Source organism: Lactuca virosa, chromosome 1, assembly GCF_052849685.1.
Source record: "Lactuca virosa cultivar CGN04683 chromosome 1, Lactuca_virosa_CGN04683_v6, whole genome shotgun sequence".
In the NCBI taxonomy this organism is placed as follows: Eukaryota; Viridiplantae; Streptophyta; class Magnoliopsida; order Asterales; family Asteraceae; genus Lactuca; species Lactuca virosa.
The window spans coordinates 65,534,381-65,549,788 of NC_136426.1; the positions used below are offsets into that span (position 1 = coordinate 65,534,381).

The 15,408-nt window shown below is 36.8% G+C and overlaps 1 protein-coding gene across 1 annotated transcript; it reads right to left on the bottom strand.

The window, feature by feature from the left end:
* Positions 1 to 564: 564 nt before the first annotated feature.
* Positions 565 to 7,031, bottom strand: LOC145142968 (pleiotropic drug resistance protein 1-like). The gene is made up of 20 exons (XM_079074794.1): positions 6,550 to 7,031; positions 6,289 to 6,409; positions 6,109 to 6,197; positions 5,910 to 5,994; positions 5,672 to 5,831; positions 5,502 to 5,578; positions 5,371 to 5,424; positions 4,897 to 5,289; positions 4,530 to 4,811; positions 3,919 to 4,235; positions 3,676 to 3,836; positions 3,490 to 3,593; positions 3,256 to 3,406; positions 2,990 to 3,165; positions 2,563 to 2,895; positions 2,190 to 2,480; positions 1,646 to 2,091; positions 1,398 to 1,569; positions 1,052 to 1,306; positions 565 to 958 (listed from the first exon to the last, which is right to left on the bottom strand). Exons 1-20 carry the CDS (start codon positions 6,918 to 6,920, stop codon positions 701 to 703), a joined length of 4,296 nt encoding a protein of 1,431 aa, XP_078930920.1. The 5' UTR covers positions 6,921 to 7,031; the 3' UTR covers positions 565 to 700.
* Positions 7,032 to 15,408: the final 8,377 nt, after the last annotated feature.

Sequence of the window (15,408 nt, forward strand, 5' to 3'; positions counted from 1 at the left end):
GGTACTAGGTTACATATTGTTAGGATTGGAAGACACGTCATTGAAGCCTGAATCATATAAGCTAGATTCTTCAACGAGACTACTTATATACCTTGTATGAAGTTAACTCCGTCTAATAAAAGAATCTCATTCCGTTTTTAGCGGAGGCAATTCCCCATAGTTGTTTTTTTTGTTATGGCCATTAACAAAAGTCAATGACAATAATTATCAAATGTTGGATTATACTTGCGTAGGCTCGTCTTCACTCATTGTCAGTTATATGTTTTTTGTTTCTCGTGTCACAAGTGAAAAAGGATTGAAAGTACTCATATATGACAAGGAAGGTCGTCCAACTAATAAAACAAAAAATTATGTTTACAAAAGGATCCTTCAACGATTATAGATATTCAGGTGTTTCATTGTTTTTTTTTTTTTCAGAAATTTCAATGTTACCAATAATACTAAATCTGTTTCTGTTACTTTATTTTTTTATAGTGCCAATTTTTTTATACCTTTATATGTATATTTTTATATGTTCTTCGCGGGTCATAATCTAGTATATATATATAATACTTCTTTGGAACATGTAACAAACTTATAATACATACCTTTTACAATAATTTGACACAAGATTTTGTCTCACACAGTTTGTTTACAACTAAAAAAAATAATTAAAAATGATGTCGTACAAGATTGTTTATCGAAAAGTTTGCTTATCTTTTTATCTTTTCTGGAAATTGAAGGCTCTAATGCAGTAGGCAAAGATGAACCCGAAAAACAGAACCAGTCCAATATGCACTCCGGCGATGGCGGGCAGGAAATCATGCTTGTAACCAAAATACCGACGCAAGTAACCTTTCACTGTCTCACCACTCGTAAGCCTGTCGTCGAAGTCCCCAAACTGAGATACAACCATTCCGTAGAGGGTCCAGGCCAATGGGTTCCCCCAATAGTACCATCTCCACCACACCGGAATCCTCTGTAAAAACGACAAAAGATCGAATTATATCAGAAGGTGCAAATGCAATTATTGAAGAGTTACAACGAATGTAAACAACAATGAGTAGCTTACGGGTCTTGGAATGATGAATCCTGAAAAGACGTTGAAGAGTCCGTAAAACGAGGCAGCGATGATGGCAGCGATGTTGGCGTTTGGCGTAATGGCGACGGTCATCATACCGTAATATGTCATGTAGAGTAAAGAGCAGAACTGGAAGAACAAGTACCAGAAGAACTTGGCTGCTGTCCAGTCGAACCCAATCATGGCGTACACTATAATACTATACACTGCGCTTTGTGCGAAAACGTATGGGATTTCAACCAGAACCTGCAAAAATTGTAAGAATGTAAGAATATCTGGATCTTAAGTCTCTGTAAAGAAGAATTGTATGTGTAATGATGTTAGATTTAGTACGTACCTGAGCAAAGGCGTATGGCAAAGCAGAATACATTCCGGCAGCTCGTTCTCTGTAAAATACAGTGCGTTCGATATCTACAACTGGTTGCACCGCCGATGCGTTTTGGATAGCCAGGAAGAGGGTTGCCGCATAAATTGAACCTATTGCGTTAGTTAACTCCCTTTGGGTGTTCCTGAATATGATTTGATCAAGATTAGTACAACGAAAGATCGGATTAATTTCACAAGTTTAGGGAATTAGGGTTTTACTTTTTGCTACCGAGATCCCAGAACATGGTACCGAACATGACGGCGATGAAGGTGGTGAAGGCAAAACGGACAGCAGTGTAAGGAGGGTTTCTCCAGTAGGACCAACGTTGTTTCCATAAACAAACCATACATTGAACAAGGAATGACTGCGAGTATTGTGTCGGGAAATACAGATCGTTTGTTCCGGGACGTGGGACGCTTAATTCAGCGATAAGTGCTTTGTTTCTCCTGTAAAGATCCGAGTTCTGGTAGATTTCGGTGAAATCGACCCCTAAAGCCATTTCTTGTGCTGAAGCACTCACCTCCAACATCCATGTCGCAGGGTTATATCCGTCTTTTATCTTACTTATCCCATTAATATCCTCAAAATACTTGATCAACTCACAAGAATGGCGACCCACGGGTCCTACGTATAATTCTTGTCCTCCTCGTTTCATTAAGAACAACTGCAATTAAACCGATTGGTTTATTAATCACTGAACAAATACGCAAATACTAATCATTTTGTAATAGCCAATTATGTGCACATGACTTTCTTTGTTACCTCATCAAAAGCTTCAAAGATGTCAATGCTGGGTTGATGAATGGTGCAGACGACTGTTCTTCCTGTGTCCACAGTGTTCCTAACGGTTCTCATGACAATAGCAGCAGCTCGAGCATCAAGTCCTGAAGTTGGCTCATCCATGAAGATTATAGACGGATTGGCTACAAGCTCAACAGCAATAGTCAACCGCTTTCTTTGTTCAGTTGATAGCCCATTGACACCTGGCAACCCAACTAACGCGTCTCTTAATGGGTTCAGCTCCACCAGATCCATAACCTCATCAACAAAACTCTGTGAACAACATCAAATTTTGCCATATGTAAACAAAAACGAATCTTTAGATGTCAAGACCAATATTGTGATGTACACGAACCTTTCGGGTTTGCTCGTCAACATCTGTAGCCAGCCTTAGCCAGGCAGAATAAAGCAAAGACTCGTAAACAGTAACTTGAGGCGAGTGGATGTCGTTTTGCTCACAGTAACCAGAAATTCGGGCAAAAGTTTCTTGTTTCTTTGGATACCCGGAAATCCTAACGTCACCTTCAATATAACCACCGGTTTTTCTTCCAGCCAAAACATCCATCAGAGTTGTTTTTCCAGCACCACTGACTCCCATGAGAGCTGTAAGAACACCAGGTCGGAAAGCTCCACTCACTCCTTTAAGTAGCAGTAATCTGTCTTCACTCACCCCTTGCTCTTTCATTTCCTACAACATTTATCATCATCATATGAATCACACTTGAACAGATTGGGACTCTTTGCTTGCATAGTTTCTGTTTATCTCGAAGTTAATTAATTACCTGTGGCATATCAACAGAGTATTTGACATCATTAAAGGTCATTGAATGTGGTTCAAATGGAAGGATCATTCCTTTCTTCTTGGTCTGCGTGGCATCATCTCCTGTTGTCATGGCTGACAATTCAACTTCTGTGTCATAATCAGCATGTGCTGCATTTGACTGACTTTTCCCGAATGCTGCAGGGTTTAAAAAATGTTACAAAATGAAGCATTTTTATTATAAATAGTACTCTCTGAAAATGGAAAATCAAAAATGGAGATACTCACGGCCAAGGATAGCCAGAGACAAAGCAAAACACAAGTTCAAGACAAGAATGAATCCCAGCAAGGCCGCAATTGAAATCCAGTACCAATAAGCTTCCGCATAGAACCCTCCAGATGTGATAATAGTTTTTCCTAATGTGGTGCCATTCAATGGCTATAACACCAAAAACATTTATAAAAATAAGCCTAATGATACATCCATATTTAACACATACAAATCATATTTCCTTGACTTACCGCTTTCCATTGATGCCCAAGAAATTCGTTCACAACAATTCCGTTCATGGCGTACATCAGTGGGGATGACCAGTAACCCCACAACCACCATTTCTTTACATCCTCTTCAAAAACAGAAAAACATGTTAGTTGACAATAATAAGCAGATCAATGGTCATTTCGGTGCATTTGTTAAGTAATTATTACCTCTAACAATAACAAAGCCACCCAAAGCAACGATTAAAAGTAGCGCGAATGAACCAAATGTGTTTGCCACAATCATATTTCGACCCAATGCTCCAATGAACCGAAACAATCCAGAAGACATCTGGTTAACAAGCAACAGAATAAGGTACTGCTTGAAGAATCTGCAAATTAAGCAAGCATATGCAAATCAGAAAATATGATTTTGCAATATCTAATTGGTATTTTTTAAATGTAGTTACTTACCTTGCGATATTAGGATCAAACCCCACTACATAATATGTGAGAATTGTCCAAAGAGCAGCTTCGATAAAAGAAATGGGAATCTTGACGACCCAGGCGGGTAGAGCATAAGACCACGAAGGGTAAAATAGGTAGTCCCTTTGTTTGTAGTATACGGGAAGCTTTGCAATTGTCATTGATATTTCAGACATCCCGTTAAACGTGATCATAATAATACCAAAGAAAAGAGCACCAACATATATCCCCCCATCTTCAGTAGTACGTCTATGCATCTCGGTTCGGAAAAACAGAGTCAAAGTGATGAACGACAACACAAGAAGCTGAAACAAAGCAAAACATCATAAAGTTTGTTAAAAATTTAAGCACTAGACAAACTTTTTAAGGCTGTTTTTGATGCTGAGGATGTGAAAAGTATTTCCATCTTTCACACAAACGAGTGACTGTTTTTTGTCCTATTGCATGGGTCACATTTGTTGGTGGGACAAAAGATTTTAATTATTTGTCCTATGTGATCCCAGTCCAATGCATGCGAAAAGCATCATAAGGCCGTTTATACTATCATATGGAACAAACAGGGCCAAAAAGATGTTTTTTTAGCAAAATACTAGACTCACTTGGAATAACTTGAAGATATAAATGAAAGAATTTCTCTTCATGAGCAATATTTCTCTATCGACACAAGCCTTCAAGAGCTCCTTTTTATTTAAACCGTATTTTTCGGTTGTAAGCGCAGCAGGGTGGCTTTTTGTTTTGTCATAAGCCGTCGTAATATCTTCTCTCATTTTCCTTCCAACATGAAACGATTCGTATGCCTCAGCAAATTCTTTAGCTGTCACAAACCTATAAGGCTGCTCTCTTCTCATCCAGTATTGCTTTTGATCTTTCTTTGATGTCACCTGTAAACCAAATTTGTTAATAATTACTGAATACAAAAGATCATCATGGTTATAATTAAAATTATCAGAATTCGGGTGTGCTTACTTCCTGCAAGAAATCAGCAACCCCTTTCCTCTCGGGGCATTTGAATCCCAAAGATTCGAAAAACTCGAGCACATGTTCACGTGGGCCTTGATACACGATCTTCCCATCAGTCAGGAGGATGATGTCATCGAACAAGTCATATGTTTCGGGTGCCGGCTGAAGGAGAGAAATGACGGCTGTTCCTTCTAGAATGTGTAGCATCTGCTTAAGAGATTTCACGATTTGGAAAGTTGTAGAACTATCCAAACCGGTAGATATCTCGTCCATGAGAAGAACCTTTGATGGTCCCACAATCATTTCACCTGTTGTCACACGTTTCTTTTGGCCACCGGAAATACCCCTTACCATTTGATCCCCAACCATCGTATCAGCACAAATGTCCAACCCCAATAACTGTAATCATTAAAAAATTCATATCAGACCTTAACTCGTTTTCTTTCTCATTTCCTATATGTAATTATATAATTATTATACCTTGAGAGTATAATCTGTGACCACACTAGCTTCTTGTCCAGCTGTTGCAGCAGCCTAAATGATAAAACAACATTCCTAAGATTTCGATAATGTTCTCGATTTAAAGACGTTCTTGGAAACACGTTATTTACCTTCATGAAGATATCGATGTCAGGATCGGGTTTAATATTTGCGTCTTTCTCCCTTCTTGACAACTCTGCCAACATCTCTGTAATTCATACAAGAAAACAATTATTAATCAAACCAATTGTCAAAACGGTTTCTTTTTATATATTTTAACACCATTGTTGATGAAACTAACCATAATGTGACCCAACTCCTTGGCATCGTGCAGAGAAAGCCAAGGTTTCTCTAACTGTCATTTCCCCAATATGGACATCATTTTGACTGATATAAGCAGATGTTCTTTCGGGTACAAACTCATGCAACTCATGGCCATTATATGTCACCTTCCCCGAGCTCTACATTTAGAAAATTTAAATTTAGGGTTTGATACAAGACTTGAATAACCAGAGTCACTTATGAATGATGAAAATTACCTTAACTTCCTTTGCAAGCTGACCTGCCAAGGCCAACAACAATGTTGTCTTCCCAGAACTTGGAGGGCCCAGTAGTAATGTCATTCTACAAACACATTTGCATGAAATCTTTGAGTACAATAACTGAATTTTGTTACCAATGAAAGAAAATCATAATCTAGTTATATTGATATGTTATTCATGTTCTTTATAATCCCACCTGCTAGGTTTAACAACACCACTAACATCATCAAGGATGGTTATATGCTTCTTCGAATTTGGAAGTAGATGGAACAAGTTCAATAACCCCTATATAACATGAACATGAATGAATATTTTAACCCTTGGTATTAATATTAAAAAAAAAACAGAATGAAAAAGAAATTCTTGTATTGCTTACCTCAAAAATATCAATGTGGAAATTTATAAAACTAGGCAAAGCTCTGCCTCCTGTATTGACATCTGCTTCCACAGTCAGATGTTCAAATCTGACTTCAATTGTAGGCAAATCAATCCCAACCCTGTAACATTTCCAAATTAGTATATGATTGAATAGATTTCTAAGCTGGGATCATTGTTAACCAAGTATCATACTTTGTTAAATACAAAAAATGAAAAAAAACATAACATGCTAATCCATTGAAAGAGTTGAAAAATGAACCTGTCAATTCTATTTCTGAGCTTCAACAAGAATTTCTCATTATCTTCATCAGCCACCTTCACAAGTCTATCAACCAAATGTTGTCTCTGTTCAAATCCAAGATCAGTGACATCAACTTCATTGGAAGGTCCTTTTGATCCAAACAGCAAACCTTTCCTTAATCGATCAAAAGTTGGTAGCTTCTCAAGTGAAGCCCATTTAAGAGCCTCTTCATCATCTTCTTCACGAGAAGATTTTGAAAACACATCATTGCCAGAATTCCTCCATACAGAAGTACTTCCAGATCTTAAACTTGGTGTTCTTCCACTTGGTGCCCTTAAACTCCCTAACCGTATACTACTACTAGCTTTATATATATCACCACCATGCATTTTTTTGTTTAACAAAAAAAACCAGTTAACTCTGATAAACAAACACCTTCGTTTTTTAGCCAAGTCCCAAGAAGTTGTAAACTGAGAATCTTTATCCAATCAAGCATAAAACCTAATTTCTCTCTATCCCTTTTTATAGAGTTTGTTAATTATGAGAATACTAGTGTATTTCGTCTTAGGAGATGGTTGACTGGTCTTGAGGCTACTATTCATGCAAGTGTATTTAACTGAATTGAATATATATAAATATCTTTCTCTAGAACTGTAGAATTTGTTGAAAAAAAATCATTTTAATATATATAGTTAGGGTTGTAAACGAACTGAACGTTCGGCGAACCGTTCATGAACTGTTCGGTGGGAAGTTCATTTATGTTCGTTTATTTAAACGAACGAACATGAACAATGGTCTCGTTCGTTCATTTACGTTCGTTTATGTTGTTCGTTTACGTTCGTTTATGTTCGTTCGTTTAAGTTTTTTTATGTTCATATATTTTCAATTGTTTTTTTATTACATTACTATATTATAGTTCGTTTATGTTCATATATGTTCAATTGTATTTGTTTATCTTTGTTCGTGTATGTTCGTTCGTTTATGTTCGTTTAGCATGTTCACGAACATAAACGAACGAACATGAACAAGGCAATTTGTTAAACGAACGAACATGAACAAGAAAACTCTGTTCGTTTATCCGTTCGTGTTCCTCGATTGCTCGGCTAACTTAAATGAACGAACATGAACAAGCCTTTGTTCATGTTCGTTCGGTTCGTTTACAGCCCTAATATAGTAGCTGACTATAGTTCAAGGTTGTTAATAGCGATCGCTACACTCGCTATAGCGAATAGCGTAGCGTGGCTGTGATGGGTCGCTACGATGCCTGTAGCGAGGCAATAGTGTGTGTAGCGATGTCCGGCAAAAAAAAAAATTGTTTGTTTAAATCTCTAAGAAACGTAGCAATTAGGCTTGGAATAGGTAGACTCTCATTCAAACATAGCCTAAAAGAAGGTAGACTCTCTAGAAAAAGCAGCCATGAAAAGTCTACCCCACCAAACTAGGAAGATTAACAAGTAAGATGAATGTTCTTCTTTCCTCTTCATTCAAACAACAGCGCCTCGCCTTCTAGATTATCCCCCCAAACTTAAGTTAGTAATTCAAAAACATTCATATGGAACGAAATTGCAATTCGATCCAAATATAACTAAAATTGCGATGTTACCTGCAGACGAATTATTAGAGCATCGACATCGTTTCTCCACCGACCATGCGTTGATGTCTTCTAAGGAAGATTATGAATTCATCGTCCTTCCTTTAGCAATTGTGTCGCATTCCCCTTCCTCTGCAATTTCTGATGCAGATTGAAGACGGGGGCCGTGCATTTTTTTTTTGCCGGAGTGAATAAGTGCCGTGTAGGTTACAAGAAGTCACGGCCTCCAAAACCGCAATTCCGGTGAAGTCTGCCATCATATTCACAATCTGATGCAGATGCACCCTCCTCCGAGGATGACAAAACTCCATAATCGCCGGTTGACACCAAAACTCTGCCTTCCTTCTTGTTTGGATGTACTGTGTATACACTTAGGTTTTCTGTCTCTGTCAATCTGTCATCTGTGTGAAGGTACGGGCCGGACCTCCGGTTTAAAGTGTACAGTATCGAATAACATCAACCGAGTAGAATGTCTTGGTTCGTCACTTGCACGATGACGGTCATTGTGCGATTTGAAATAATTAATTTTTAGTGGAGAAAAAGACGAAATAAGTTTATTTAATATTATTTTATTTTTAAGAGGGTGTGGGATTCTTTTTTAAACTTTTAACTTTTCAAAAACTTAAAAATTATTAAAAGTTGTTTGACAATTTGAAAAGATCTTTTAAAATCAATTTTTAGTCAAGAATGAAAAATTGGCCGTAGAAAAGATAGGAATTCTTATCTTTTTGTGACTTTTAGCTTTTATAACTTAAAAATCATAAAAGACAAGTCAAACACATTTTAACATTATCTTTTAGAAAAAATTATTTTACAAAAAATCATTTTTACGTTTATGTTTGAAAAGCAATCACAAACACACCCTAAATAGTTAAAACGATATTTTAAATATTTATTGATTTTGTAGACGATATTTACGAAAAATTAATTTTATATATATAAAAACATAAAGAAAAAAATTGAGCTTTTTGTGATAAAGTCTTTAAAGACAATTTCGATAATAAAAAAAGAGTTTTGTTTGTACTTTTAACATGTAAAAATGAAATAAATAATAATAATAAATAACATTTCAAAGAATTCCTAGATTTGATATGTAGAATTCTTAATCTTTTATATATATTTTGCGATTTTTATTTAAATGATTTTTTTTAATGTTAAAAATCTTTAAAAAAACATTTGTACAATAAAAAGGAGCTTTTTAAATGGTGTAAAAATGAAGTTTTTAGAGAGTTTTCATCTAAAAATAATGTAAAAGTTTAAAAAAAATGAGAAATCTCTCTCTCTCTCTATATATATATATATATATATATATATATATATATATATATATATATATATATATATATATATATTACAAGGAAATCGACACATATATCATCAAATGTTTGTTCATTATTCTTCAAAGCTTCTTTCTTCCTCTGTTACAGAAAAAACATATCTTTGTGATATGAAACATGAGTTGTCATTTCGAAAAATATACATCATTTCATAAAATAAGTATAAAGTGGGTTTGTGGTGCCGTACAAAAAACTTAGGGAGATAGTACACAACAAGAAATCATATCATCTCTTCGATTCCCTATACGATTCCCTATACAACGATTTTTTACAAATAAATAATTTTACCCTGTTATTATTTACATTTTACCCCTCCTACTAGTGTAAAACCCTTCCCTTAAACTCAGAAATCGTATCGTCTCTTCAATTCCCACGCCTGTTCATTTCTTCCATCTCCGACTTCGAGGACGAAGTCTAGATCAAGTGCGGGAGATTTGTAACCTCCTGATATTAAGGTACTTCAAATTTCAACCTTTTAATTCGTTTATATTGCATTTGGTCCCAAAGTTCAAGAAATGTATACAAAAAGGTCCTTAATGGCATTATGATAATTTGAGGCTTCGGAGTACGCCATGCGTACGTGGTGTACGCTAGAAGTACTTGCTAAATAAGGAAACCCTAATTTTTAGGGTTTGGCTGGTATTTAAGCATCCTTATGGCCTCATTTCCCTTCACCTTATCAGCCTCCACCCTCTCATTCGTGTTTGTAACCCTAGATCTACTTGAGAATCCATTTCTAGCCTTAAAGTGTGTGTTTGTGTGCTTAGAAGAAGAAAGAAGGAAGCCAATCTCATCTTGGAGGTGTGAAGCACCTTGGATGTGGGATTTCTACTTCATTTGCAACCATTCTCGGGTAAAAAGCTTGCAACTTGATCCCTCTATCTCATAGATCTAGTTTTGGTTGTTTTATGGAGCTTTTTGGGTCCCAAAATGTTAGATCTTGAATATGGCATGTTCTTGACCTTTGAGTTGTCCTTTCAGACCCTAGGAAGGGTCTTAAGTCATAAAAATGGGTTCCAAATGGTTAGTTTTGTTTCATGCATCTTGTAGAATATCTTAATGGAATAAGACCTTGTGTTAAGCACTTATTGGACATGCTAGGTCATAAAGTTGGAGACTTTATGACTCTTAAGAGTATTTTGGCCATGGATTTGAAGTTTGGACGTAAGAGCTTAAGCCATTAAGCTCTTAAATGGATTTTGAGACTTGCGAGGGTACGCCCCGCGTACGAGGTCAACCACCCCGATGGTGGTCAACCTGCGAGGCCTCGTGTACGCCCATCGTACCTCAGGAGTACGCCCCACGTACGCACCCTGAGTTGACTCGGCTGGGTTGACTTAGTTGACTTAGTGGGTTTGACCAGTTGACTTTGACTTTGACCAAGTTTGACCTTAGGGGTATTTTGGGTATTTTGGGATTTTTGTGGAAATTGGTAATTGGTGGGATTAGGTGTCGGTTAGAGAGCTGGGATTCGGAGTCGGGACCTCATCAGCTTCTGTTCAGTTGTGAGGTGAGTTTTCCTCACTGTACTTTCGGGTCAAAGGCACTAATGTCGGTCCTTTGTATTTGATATCCTGTTATGTATGCTATTGTGTTGTAGTGATCTGTCAAATCGGTATCCTGGTATATAGGATGTTGCTATGCTTAGTGATTGGTTGATCTGTTTGTTGTCTGTTGGATGATTATATGTTTATCTGTTATGTATATGTGCACATATTTGGTTGTTGGTTGAGGCTTTACTGCTCTATGCGTGAGCAAACAGATCGGGGGCATTCCAACCCGATGGTTGAGTGGGCCCGAGGGTATTCCATCCTGATGATGACAGGACACGTTGTGTATTGACATTCCAACCCGGTGGTTAATTGGTCTACGGTATTCCAACCCGATGATTAACTGGACCCATAGTGTATTGGCATTCCAACTCGATGGTTGAGGGGCCTGGGGTATTCCAACCCAATGGTTGATTGGACCCGAGATGTTGTTGTTGTATATGTTATTGTTGTGTGTTGTACTTTGGGGTGTGACATCCCCAATTTCACGGCCAAAAAAGACCGATTTGTTTATGCTTATTTAAAACTCAGAGTATCCTTTTTGAAGAATAATATTGCGGAATTTGTTCCCAGAAAACATGATAATTATATTATCAAATCATTTCCGAAGAAATGTATTTTATTTATATTAAAACATTGGGATGTCATCGTCAATACATAAACATAAGCATAACAAAATATTACAAGCCTTACAGTTAATTTAAACTAGTGGCTTAATACTCCTTGAATCTCTCAGCAGAATATATCTTTAACATCGCTACCTATGATACAATAAACTGAGTGGATCAGGTTGGGAAACCTGGTGAGTACATAGGAATTTCAATCCCACAATGTTATAACATATATATATATATATATATATATATATATATATATATATATATATATATATATACACACACACACACACATATATATATATATATATATATATATATATATATTAGAACTCGCAATATACAATTTCACTTCATATACGCAATTTTACCCCACTTCGTCGATCCTCACAACGACACGATTCATACTCTTGGATCTAAAATGAACGGCTTTACCTAATCCATACTCTCGAATCAGGTATGAACGACTAGTCTAATCCATACTCTCGGATCATTGACAAATGACTATGCCCACTCCATACTCTCGGACTAGGGACGAATGACTATGTCTAATCCATGCTATTGTTGTGTGTTGGTACTTTGGGGTGTGACATCCCCAATTTCACGGCCAAAAAAGACCGATTTGTTTATACTTATTTAAAAATCAGAGTATCCTTTTTGAAGAATAATATTGCAGAATTTGTTCCTAGAAAACATGATAATGATATTATCAAATCATTTCCGAAGAAATGTATTTATATTAAAACATTGGGATGTCATCGTCAATACATAAACATAAGCATAACGAAATATTACAAGCCATAAACTAGTGGCTTAATACTCCTTGAATCTCTCAGCAGAATATATCTTTGACATCGCTACCTGTGATACAATAAACTGAGTGGGTCAGGTTGGGAAACCTGGTGAGTACATAGGAATTTCAATCCCACAATGTTATAACGTGTATATATATATATATATATATATATATATATATATATATATATATATTAGAACTCGCAATATACAATTTCACCTCATATACGCAATTTTACCCCACCCCATCGATCCTCACAACGACACGATTCATACTCTTGGATCTAAAATGAACGGATTTACCTAATCCATACTCTCGAATCAAGTATGAACAACTAGTCTAATCCATACACTCGGATCATTGACAAATGACTATGCCCACTCCATACTTTCAGACTAGGGACGAATGACTATGTCTAATCCATGCTCCCGGATCAATGACAAATAACTATGCCCTCTCCATACTCTCGAACTAAGGACGAATGAATATGTCTAATCCATGCTCTCGGATCAATGACAAATAACTATGCCCTATCCATACTCTCGGACTAAGGACAAATGACTATGTCTAATCCATGCTCACAGATCAAAGACAAATGTTAGAGTTCTACCCTCTGTGAATATCTCACATGTACTCTTAAGGAGATACTACCCGATATTCATCTTAATTAATTTAGGTTTACTCTATATGTCCTAAATCATCATATATTATTAAATATGTTCTTAACACATATTCCATGCAATATCAAATATCTCACACGTAAACTCTTTAACATATATTTAATACTTTAATTGATACTTGTATTAAAATCATGTTCATGAAAAGGACTATGCACTCACTTGTTAAAGTGACGACTCGAAATTCGGACAACACTTCGCTCCTAGCAACTGCCTTTTCCTTCGACGTAACCTAGTATCATTATCACTAAGTCTTAGCCTGATATTTATTGCGACTAATTATTAGTCTAGATTCATCATTAATTCAAAGTCTAATTCAAGATCTATCAAGTAAGGAACAACTAGGTAGGATCATATCGGAGGTAGGGTCTGTTTGGTATACGAAGTATACTGTTTGGAAATCCCACTTTAAACACCTCACTAAATCCAGCCTAGACATCATCCCCGTAAGTAGATCAATCAGTATAACGACTTGGAATCACTGATAAATCTTGTTTATAGGTTCATAATAACGATAATGAACTTAAACATACGTTATACTTAAAGTACGGTAAACATAACTTAACTTACAGGTGGTTTAGCGAGAAACCGGACTTTGCACGGACAGAGCTTCTAAGCCGAAAGCTCTACTTCTCGGAGCTTTCCGACGCTCCGGAGCTTCGCTACTAACACCTAGGAAGTGCTAGAGAAAGACTTTGAGGCCTTAGGGGTTTGGGAGAGAATGGAATGAAAAGGTGTGATGAAATGAGTGAAATTCGGCTCTATTTATAGGCTTTCTAGGGGCTCCTCATGTCGTGAGACTTTTCTCTCACGTCGTGAGCTTGCGTAGGCACCAAGGCTTCGCCTGGTGCTGACACGTGGTGCAGGACGCAGGTAAAACAACCAATCTTAAAAAACTCATAACTTTTGCATACGAGCTCTGTTTTTGACGTTCTTTATATCCACGCGTAGGTATTGATAAGATCTACAACTTTTCTTTTGACCCCATTGGCTAATTCTCGATCGATTTTAAATTTAATAGTTTGAGAAGGTTACACTGTTAACGATCGTGTAAAATTCATAACTTCTACATACGAACTCCGTTTTCGACTGTCTTTTTATCGTTGAACTCCTATTAATGAGATCTTAAATTCTCATTTAGATCATTTTAGCTAAAACTTGTCCGATCTAAAATTCGATTTTTGAGTTGTATACTGCTACGCTGAAACTTCGAAAAATCATAATTTTCTCTTATGAAGTCAGATTTGGACGTTCTCTATATGCACGCTCTCGGTTTAACGAATACTATGAATTTAGTTTAGATTACTAAGGCTAAAAAGTAGTTTATCAAAAATTCACTTTTTACGTGACGCTGAGCCGTGCCGGTTTAATCGTGAAACTTCGACGGGTCATAACTTCTTCGTTATAAGTCGGATTTCAGCGTTTTTTATATGTACGAAATCCTTGTGACATATACTATAACTTTGGTTAAGATTAGTTATCCTAAATAATCTTCTATCAAAAAGTCGCTTATTATCTCTAAATTGACTAGCCCAAATCTTCGGGTGTTACATGGGGGATCTCGCTAAGCGTTGGCTTACAGTTTTGGGTTATGTTTCAGGTACTTCAGATGACCACGGGAAGGCGAAGGCGTGACCGCACACTTCCTCATGTTTCGACTTATGATTTTGGGAGACTCTGATGTTGAACATGTTTTGAAAACTATGTTTGTAAACAATTTGTGAAATTGGTTGGTTTTTAAAAGTTTAAATTTATCATGATTTTATGAGTGTTACAAGTTGGTATCAGAGCCTTGGTTTGAGTGAATTGGAGGAACACTCGTGCAAATCCAGTCTCAAACTAAGGAAAAAAGATTTTTAAATTGTTTTCAAAATAATCAAAGAGGATGTGATGTGTGCGATCAGCCGGAGCCAGTCAGTAGACCCCAAATTACCACACTGTTATTTGATCTTGTGATATGTTAGAACAATATGCTAGTGATAGGCTAGGGATCTTCAAGAATTGCATGATAGAATTGCCTAATTGTATGATTCATGATAGCTCAGGGTTCTTTCTTTTATGAAATTGGCATCATTGTTGTAGTTGCTTAGTGTACGCATCATAGTTATACATAACTAAAAGCACAGGACCCGTACGTGAAACAGGGAAGTCACAACCCTAGGGATTTGTTGGGAGTTGGTTCCCCTGGTTTGATATGTGTATTATCTGATATCTCCCTGGTTTATTTTCAGTATGGTGATGACGAGACGAGTTGAAGCCGGGTCCGGATCAGGATCGGGAGCTGGCAGCCAGGATGGGCCAGTTGTGTC